Below are 9,300 nucleotides of genomic sequence, written 5' to 3' on the forward strand. Positions count from 1 at the left end.
TTCGATTTTGTTTTCGACAATATATCTAACAAAATAAAAAAAAATTACCTGTACATGGAAATAGAAAATAAATAGGTTCAAATGTTTACAATCAATATAACTTTATAAAATTTTAATATATTTAATTTAATATTATTTTCTTTATATATGTGTTCATAAATTTTTAAAAATATATTAATATATTAATCATACACAAATTGTATATATATTCAAGTGAATAAAATTCTTCATTTACTATTATATTTAATTTTTGGTTAGAAATCAACTAAAATTATAAAAAATAAATAAATATCAAAATATTAACTTTTAAACAAAATTTTACTTATTAAAAAATAATTATTATAATTTTAAATTTATACACAAATAAAATATTAATTTTTTTATGTAGTACTATAAATTTTTATTAAAAATTTTAAGGAATTAATTCTAAATTTCGTGAGGTTTTGTAACGATAAATCGAAAAATTAATTGAAAGATGTTTAGAAATTTCATTTTAAATTATTGTTAATATTGAAAAATATTTTTAAAAAGTTCAAAGAAAAAGAAACACATATAGGAGAGAAATTAAAGTAAATATATAAGTTTATATATTTATTATCAATTAAATGTCCATATGAATATTTAAGTCGAATAGACAATTTTTTAACATTTTATAATTATGTTTCAGGTTTTAATTTGTGTACTTAATATAATTTTATGAAGTCATAAAAATAAATTCATATTTTTAATACCTCTATCTTTTTTATATTTTTAAAACTTAAGTTTGAATTTTATATTAATTTTAAAATTATAAATAATTTTTTTATTAAATTTCATTAAACTTTTATAAAAAATATAAAATATTAAATGGAATCTCTCTCTAATTTTTTTTTAAAAAGTCTCAGACCTAATAAAACCTAAAGGATTTGGCTGAATTATCTCGTGTTTCTGTACATATATTCTATTTTCCATGTTGGCAACTGAACTCCACGAGAAATTCTCTCTAAATATCTACCCCAAAACGCTGGGCATCTTTCAGCCCTAAATTCTTTCTTTTCGTTTTCTGGTCGTAAATCCCTCGATCTTCTCCGATTATACATCGCTACAATGGTAATGATTTGTTTAATTTTCTTGTAATTCTATCCTATATTTGTACTGTGTTTTTATTTTTCATTTAGATGATAATTTCCTTAGTCAATTCTCTCTGCTTTCTGTTTGGTTTTGCGATCTTTGTGATGTGCAGAAATGGAAGTCGTAAACCTCAGAATTTGTTGGCGGATGGGTTTATTAGTTCGCTCCTTTTTTTAAATTTTTTAAAAAGATTTTTAGATCTGATTTGACAAGCTTCTTTTAGTACACGCTCGAATTTTGCACTTGCTGAAGTTTTTGTAGATCGATCTTGGAATGGCTCAGTAGTATTAGTCTAATGAGTGAAATTAAAATTTTTTTTTTTGTTGAAATTATGGTTTTAAGTATGAGCACTTTACCCAGGAAATATGAAAGGTTTACATGAACCTTCTTAAGTATGTATAACCGTTCTCAGTCCCTCCACGTGTGAATGATGTCATCTTCTCGACAATCGACAGACTGCCTAAAAACAGCATTCATTTCCAATATTAATTTATTGCTTTCAAATTATCATGTAAGTATATGAATTACTTGTAGCAGTAGTGCTTTGATATCTCTGACGGGGTGACTATAATATTTGTTAGCATTCTTGGTTTCTATGACGAATACTGTGTTAAGTAAAACAATCACTAATGGATAAAGTGTGTGCAACTATAAATTCCGGGACATAGTTATGTTGTGCAAACGTGAATTAAAATGTTTTTTTTTCTAGTTAGATTCTTTTCCGTGTGTTGTTGAACCTAACTGTTAACTAACTTCTCAATACAACGGAGCATATCAACATGTAGAACCACGAGGGTAAGGAAAGCCCATAACAAGTGAAATAAGGAAGGTAACATTGTTTTACATAATTTTCACTAAGAAAATAGTAGTATTTATAGTAGTCAGTGTCTAGGATGGATGTCAATTTTAATAAATGTTGCTCCATACTGATGCCATACACCCGAGGATGCATGTGTTTCAGGTGAATTTTGTGTAGGACTTATTTTTATTTTAATTTATTCGATGGTGTAATTTGTAAATAAGGAGGACGCCTCCTGGCGTGGTACAGACCAAATCCTTATTGATACTTGGCAGGATCTCATTAGGAGTAAGACATCCAGGGTGGTGGACTTTCGGCCCTTACAATCCTCTAGTCCTCTCTTTCCACTCAAATTTCTTTTTATGGAGTTTAGCATACTTAAAAATTATTCGGTTGGTGATCGCTAGGAAAATGATTAATCAGCAGGGTTCGTACAGAATTTTTTTAATTGTTCTTGTTCTCATTTCACTTACCTATATGATTTAAGTGTTTTTAAGAATAAATTGGAATTGTTTGACCAGGAAAATCTGCCTTATGCGGTATGAATCCAAAAGTTTTATTTAATTGACAAAAGATTTCAATTTTTTATCTTTCTTAGCTTGGTTACGGTACACAAATAGTTCTTCCACGGATAATTAAGTTGACTGAGCGAATTCTGTTGGCCCGGCTCCTAGGCGAAAAAATTTAAATTTTTATGCGCCATTTTTTTACTAAATCTCAAATTTTGTTTGAATCCAGTCTTTCGCCTTTTGGTCTTGCCTCCTGTCTTTAGAAATCCTGGATTTCCCCTGTTGTTGATGGACATGGTACATGGCTGTGCAATATGGAGGGGTTCACGTGGTTGTTTCTATATCTTTTACTTTGTCTTTTAACAGATTTTTTGGGACATGACAATGTTGAGTACATGAGGTCACTGTGTCTCCACAACTTTTGAATTTTCTTGTATATTTTTATGCAGCCTGCCATCATCTTTAATTGAAATCATAACTGACATTCTTACTGGAATCATGTTTCTCCAACCCGTTTGAACATAGTCAATGGTAACTTTATAGGTTTTTATTTCTTTTTTTGGACCAGTCATCAAAGTAACTTGAAAGAGCCGATCCACATGATCTTTAAATTTTGTGGAAGCCCTACTACTTAATTGCTTTTATAAATACTGCTTTGTAAAATATGTTGATTCTTAAACATGTGAGGTGATTATTTTTTCAGTTAATTGATTTATCTATAAAACATATAGGCTAATGCAGCATCAGGAATGGCAGTTCATGATGACTGCAAACTGAAGTTTATGGAGTTGAAAGCTAAGCGAACCCACCGCTTCGTAGTTTACAAGATTGAGGAGAAGCAGAAGCAGGTAATCGTTGAAAAGCTTGGTGAACCAGCTCAAACGTACGATGACTTCATTGCACACCTTCCTGCTGAAGAGTGCCGATATGCTGTGTATGATTTTGATTATCTGACAGAAGATAATGTCCCAAAGAGCAGAATTTTCTTCATTGCCTGGTAGTTTTTTTTTTCATCAGGCACCATATATGTCATTTCCACAATTTCATGCGATAACATTTGCGGGTTTTGTTGATTATATGTTTTAAGGTCTCCCGACACAGCAAAGGTGAGGAGCAAAATGATCTATGCCAGCTCGAAAGACAGGTTCAAGAGGGAATTAGATGGAATCCAGGTAGAGCTTCAAGCCACCGACCCAACTGAGGTGGGTCTTGATGTCTTCAAAAGTCGAGCCAATTAAACACTTCAATCTACAAAAGTGCACAAAAGTACGATCTTACTGCTTTACTCGAGCGAAATGTTAATAGTTTGTGGAACTTGTGGTACTGGCGTAGCTATGATATTGGTGTGTTGAAGTTCTATCTTGTATTTGTGTCTTTATCCCAATCAAATTATGTGGTTTTAAACTGATTTTCCGGTTGTGGAGTCTGTTTTATGAAATCTCTTGGGGCTCGACGAGTATCAGCAGCAGATTGGTTTTCTATTTTTAGGAAATATATTATCGACTTGGATTCCTTCTTATTTCTAACAGAAGGCTGCCATTCCTATTATGAATTATCCCAGGACGAGCGATGCATTTAAGTTCAGTTTTGCTGATTATATCTATTTTCATTTTCGCTGGGTGGCGGGGCTTTTTAGTATTAGCGAGTTTGGATTTTAAAACACTTTTTTTTAAAGTGTTTTTATAATTTGGTGTGTGTTTGGACGGTCTTTTTAGTGCTTCTAAGAATACACAAAACCTGAAATTTGGAGCTTCTCTGAAAAATGCTTTTTATCCATGTACACACACACACACACAAATAATACAACCTTTACTTAAAAAAACATGTTTTGAGAAAACTTTTTCTAAAGCTTCTAAAAAAGTGTGTGTGTGTTTTTTTTATTTGTTTTTGTTTTCCTATGTACACACACATAAATAAAACAACTTTTACTTAAAAAACACATAAAAATCAACTTAAAAAATCTGTTTTTTTTTAAAATGCAAAATGCTTTTAAATCTAAAAGGAGAAGGAGCATCATGCTCCTACTCACAAATTACTTTGCAGCATGCCCTCTCTGGTAATTATGTGCACACCCGTATGTATATGATTTTTTTTTATTTTTTTGTGGATAATTTTTGTCTTTTATAAAAAAATGAGAGATTGTAACAAAATTTAAAATTTTTAAAATAATTTTTATGAGTATTTTTTGTAATTATAAAATTAGATGTTAGAATATTTCTATCATCCTAAAGTTTTGGTTATTGAAAAATTAAAAACATCGAGCTGTTACAAGATTCGGTCGCTTGTACTTTATATTTCAGGTTTATCAGACCGCTGGATCAAAGTATGACCGCTCAAGACTTAATATTCCAACCCGCAAAGATCATCTGTCTCCTGACCAGTCCAAAGAAGTTAATATAGGACACGTGATCAAAAGTTATTATCCAATCATTCTGCACCGGTTAGATAAGAGCAAAACAAGGGATACTTTCAAACTAAAGCAAATCATATAAAATGCATGGCACAGTATCCTACATACCGTTGATGTGACAGAAATGCTTCCTAAAATTTCCCAAGTCAAACAACTTTTCATAAGCTAAATATACTAAAGCTAGAAAAAGCATATGCAGATTCAAGAATGAAAAACTACCGACGCACTGTATTCCAAGATATTTGAGACTCAAATCTTTCTAACTTCAAGATTCTCATCAAGCACACATATTAACTTCATTTATGATCATCAAGGATCATTTTTGTGCTACTTTCGCCAACTCAAGCTGTTACAAGCTAACGTTTGGTTATTGGTTGTGTTGTCTGGTGAATCAAGAGTTTTTAAACAAGCTAGATTTGTAAAATGATAATTAAGAGTAACTTAGACATTATAAGTCTTGGTTGTAGTGGGTATTTACAAGAAGTTGTAAAACCAGAATCTTTTCATGGAATCCATCCTAAGTGGAAGAAGATGTGACATATGAGTTTTTGTCTTTGAACATCAATAAAATCCTTGTGTTATTTACTTTGAGCATGCGCTTTTCTCACTCCATTTATTTTCCAACCTTGTATATATTGAATATATATCTTATCAATAGCTTAGCTGGACCTTTTCCCCACTTGTTCACTTTTAAGTGGTCCAGCGAAACCAACTGTTCAAGAATACTTTTTGAAGGATCGTTTGCTGAGCATTCTTTCGGATGCTTCAAACAAAATATTCTCCAATGAGCTGCAATAGCTCGTGTTCTAAGAATATTAACACCGATGAGTTAAATCAAGTTTGGTTAAAAACTAAGCGGGAGAAACTCGAAGTAATCCTTCGTGAACAAGACTGTTATATTAGAAAGCATTTTATCTTATGTAAACTGAATAACCGAAAGAGGACAGATTAGTTTTTGCATTCATCAGTTCAGTTATGATGACAACTGGACTGATGGATACTCTAATTGATCCAAATAGTTTAAAAGCAATAGTTAAACAGTTAAATACACAAGATATGTTTATGGATGTTCGGAGACTTTAACTGCTCCTACGTCACCCCTTCTACCGCCTCGGGTAGGATCCACTAGAAGACTTTGATTTATACAAACACTTATACAAACCCACTCAGCTAGGACTTACCCACTGCATAAACTGAACTCCTAGACTTAGACTGAAGGCAGCACCTTCTAGTCAACACTTCTTTAATGTCTATGTGAGAAAGACTACATACACAAATTTAACGTATTTGTGCAAGACTGTATTTGAGTGGTGGAGAGTGTTTGTGTGTGTGAGAACTGAACAGGATGTTCTCACACATTGAGGAAAATACGCTTCTTATCTAAGCTGATTTATCTGTGAAGAGTTCCCTCGACTGAGATGAATGCTTCTCTTAAGCTGATATGACTTTGAAGCGTGCCCTTTCTTTTCTCTCTTGTGTTGTGTGTATATTTTGAGTCTTCACTGATCTTCTCTTTATATAGGCGGGAAAACTGATCGTACAGTGAGACTCATTCATTGTATCCTTTGCATCTTGAATTCGTTTCTTGGACTTTGTGTCTCGACTTTTCGACTGCCCTTCTGAAACGCTTTTTCTTTAATACACTGATGCAACGTCCATTATTGTCCTTTGACTGGACAATGGCTTTGTACCTTCACGTACAGCTGGATTCCACTTGAAAGAGTTTGTCTTCATCCATAACTGAAAGATTCTAACTGATACTTCGAATTGGTCAGTTGAACTGATCTTTCAGTTGGGCTGGTGAAATCAGTTGACTCCTCAGTTGAACTGATCTGATTTCACACTCGTTCAGTTGGACTGATCAGCTGGGTTTCTTCATCAGTTGAACACTCCTTCGACTGGCCAGGCTTCTGAGGTTTTCCTGTTGAATCACCTATCAACTGGACAATCAGCTGGACTGCTCAATTGACGTAACCAGTTAGACTGATTCATTTCGTGTGATCAGTTGGGTCTTTAGTTTTGCGATGTAAACATCTCGTGAGTGATCCTAGATGCTGCACACTAAGGTAGATCATTAGTAACACAATTAACAAGTTTTGTTATCATCAAAATCAAGATTGCGAACTTGAAAAGTTCCAACACTCTTTGAACAACATAAATTGTTAAAACAACTCATTTTTACAAAATTATTTTCAAAAGTTTATTAACCCTCTCTAAACTCTATTTTGATCCCAACAAATGATAACAGAGCGAGTTTTTTTACTTGAACTTTGATATTTATACGATTTTCATATGATGCACACCCACTGTGCATTGTGCACACTATGTGAGCATCGATAATATGCACTGATGAAGTGACACTCACTTATTGGATGTGATTAAATATGAAAAAATTGTACATCCAATAGGTGAATGAAAAAATTGGGCTCACATAAGCTTTTACGATGGGTGTGCAACATATCAAACTCAAAAAAAGACTATTACGACTTGAAAATTTGAATGCAGGCACATCTAACCGCTCAAAATTACGACATGTGTTATGTCATCACGAATAGTCCAATGAAGATCCTAAATGAAAATCCAACAATAATAGTGACTGAAGGTGCTCCACAAATGGTCGAAAAGCACAATGGATCACAAAAGACAAAAAAAAGGCCAATCTTGACAATGTGCCCAAGATATCATTTACAAAACACTAGAGAAAAATATGTTTAGCAAGATTAAAACATAAATAATAAAATCTCATATATTTATCATAAACATTTTAAAATATTATTTAGCACGCGTTATTATTTTTCGGGACAGTGCCAACCCTTTTTGTACTACCCCTGTGTAAAATGATCGTTTTGCACCTTGACCCAAAAATCCTTGATTTCGAATATTTCTCACTTTTATTGACTCGAGCATATCCCAAATAATTATTTAAGCTTAAATTTGACTTCTGATATTTTTATTTAACGTAAACTCGAGGCTTTCGAATTATTTTCTTAATTACTAAATCGTAAACCGTTTTAATCCCGAATAAATTCCAAACTTAATATTTTTGAAACGTACACTACTTGTTTTCTTAATAAATGCTAGAAATGTTTTTTTTAAACTCTCATAATTTCGGCCGAATTACATACACATGCATAAAATATTTTTGACATCATTTTAAAATTAATTCAACCATCTAACATTTAAAAATTCCAAACGAATAGCTTGAATCATAAAATCGTCACTCGTTTGCAAATCCTAAATTAACAATAAAGATAAAACTAGCAACCTCTCAAAAAACCTCTCAAAAACATAAATAAACAGTCTTAAAATATCTTTATCATAATCATAAAAATAATAAATCATAAACTAGTGCGGAAAACTAGCACTAGTCCTCGGGTTATGTGCACCTTCAGTCCAGCAAAGTCAACCATCAAGACCTCCATTATCATTATTATCATAATCACCTGCATCAATCACACATAGTGAGTCTAATTTAGACTCAACACACCATAATCCTGATAACAATTAATACATATACATAATTCATGCAACAATGAAAATACTTGTACGTAAAATAACAATTTCATAAACATGTATAACTTTAAACATTTTCATATCATCATAAACATATCCATATCATGATCAATATAATCATATCCATCATAAACATATATATATTCATATTCGTGTTCGTTGAATTCAGATCGTTGATTGTGACTTTCGTATTCGTATTGGGGGCGATGGATCCATATAATGTAACCACAGTACTGGGCGGCGGGGACATCAACGACACTCTCACCTGTCAACTGAGCCTTGGCCTTACGTATTAACATATCATCGTATTCGTATTAGTCACAATCCATTCACATCCTTCAACATTTCGTATTTTAATAACTTTATAAAATCTTGCATAATAATATCATTTTTCTTTTAAACCAAGCGTGCAACATGTATTTTAAATGTTCATATTAAATCATAAAATCCATAAACATTTAAAATAAACATTTAACATATAAAACAGTATCAGAGCACTGCCATAAAGTTTACTATTTTCTAGGTGTAAAATTACCGTTTTTTCCCTAGACGTAAAAATCCTCGAATTTGACTTTTTCTTAATTCCATTGACTCTAACATATCCCAAATAATTATTTAAGAATAAATCAAATTTACCATAATTTTATTTAGCTTAATGCTAGACTTTTAAATTATTCCATAATTATTCCTTCTTAATGCGTTTTAATCCCGAATTAATTCAAAATATAATATAAAATTCCTAAATTAAAAACTTAGAATTTTTATATTATTTTAGCCATCGTGAACCACGACTCAACCGCCGTGGGCCATGTTTTGAATTTATTCCTAAGAATGAAACCCTAACTCGAGCCACCCTAAACCCTTCGAGCCATCTATACTTTTTACCGAGCCATGCTTGAGTTGGCCTGAGCCAACTTCGAACAAGCCCTCCCCTGGACCCTCGTGTACCTTAGAACCCC

General features: G+C 32.2%; 1 protein-coding gene across 5 annotated transcripts; it reads left to right on the top strand.

Moving 5' to 3' along the window:
* Positions 1-919: 919 nt before the first annotated feature.
* Positions 920-4,002, top strand: LOC142541123 (actin-depolymerizing factor 2-like). Of its 5 annotated transcripts, XM_075647717.1 has the most exons (4): positions 921-1,089; positions 2,648-2,749; positions 3,175-3,415; positions 3,506-4,002. In XM_075647717.1, the coding sequence occupies exons 2-4, from the start codon at positions 2,707-2,709 to the stop codon at positions 3,654-3,656; spliced, it is 435 nt and encodes a 144-aa protein (XP_075503832.1). In that variant the 5' UTR covers positions 921-1,089; positions 2,648-2,706; the 3' UTR covers positions 3,657-4,002. The 5 variants fall into 5 exon arrangements, with proteins under 5 accessions (XP_075503834.1, XP_075503832.1, XP_075503835.1 ...); XM_075647719.1 differs by lacking the exon at positions 2,648-2,749 and having other exon boundaries at positions 920-1,089; positions 3,150-3,415; XM_075647720.1 differs by lacking the exon at positions 2,648-2,749 and having other exon boundaries at positions 922-1,089; positions 3,166-3,415.
* The last annotated feature ends 5,298 nt before the right edge of the window (positions 4,003-9,300 follow it).

This window comes from Primulina tabacum, chromosome 3, assembly GCF_025594145.1.
Source record: "Primulina tabacum isolate GXHZ01 chromosome 3, ASM2559414v2, whole genome shotgun sequence".
Classification (NCBI taxonomy): domain Eukaryota; kingdom Viridiplantae; phylum Streptophyta; class Magnoliopsida; order Lamiales; family Gesneriaceae; genus Primulina; species Primulina tabacum.

Bases quoted from the DNA above. Each gene is read 5' to 3' on its own strand.
- LOC142541123 (XM_075647716.1), top strand. From the start codon at position 2,707: ATGGACATGGTACATGGCTGTGCAATATGGAGGGGTTCACGTG. The intron at 2,750-3,165 runs GTTGTTTCTATA...ATGCAGCATCAG, and splicing joins AATATGGAGGGGTTCACGTG to GAATGGCAGTTCATGATGAC. The intron at 3,416-3,505 runs GTAGTTTTTTTT...ATATGTTTTAAG, and splicing joins AGAATTTTCTTCATTGCCTG to GTCTCCCGACACAGCAAAGG.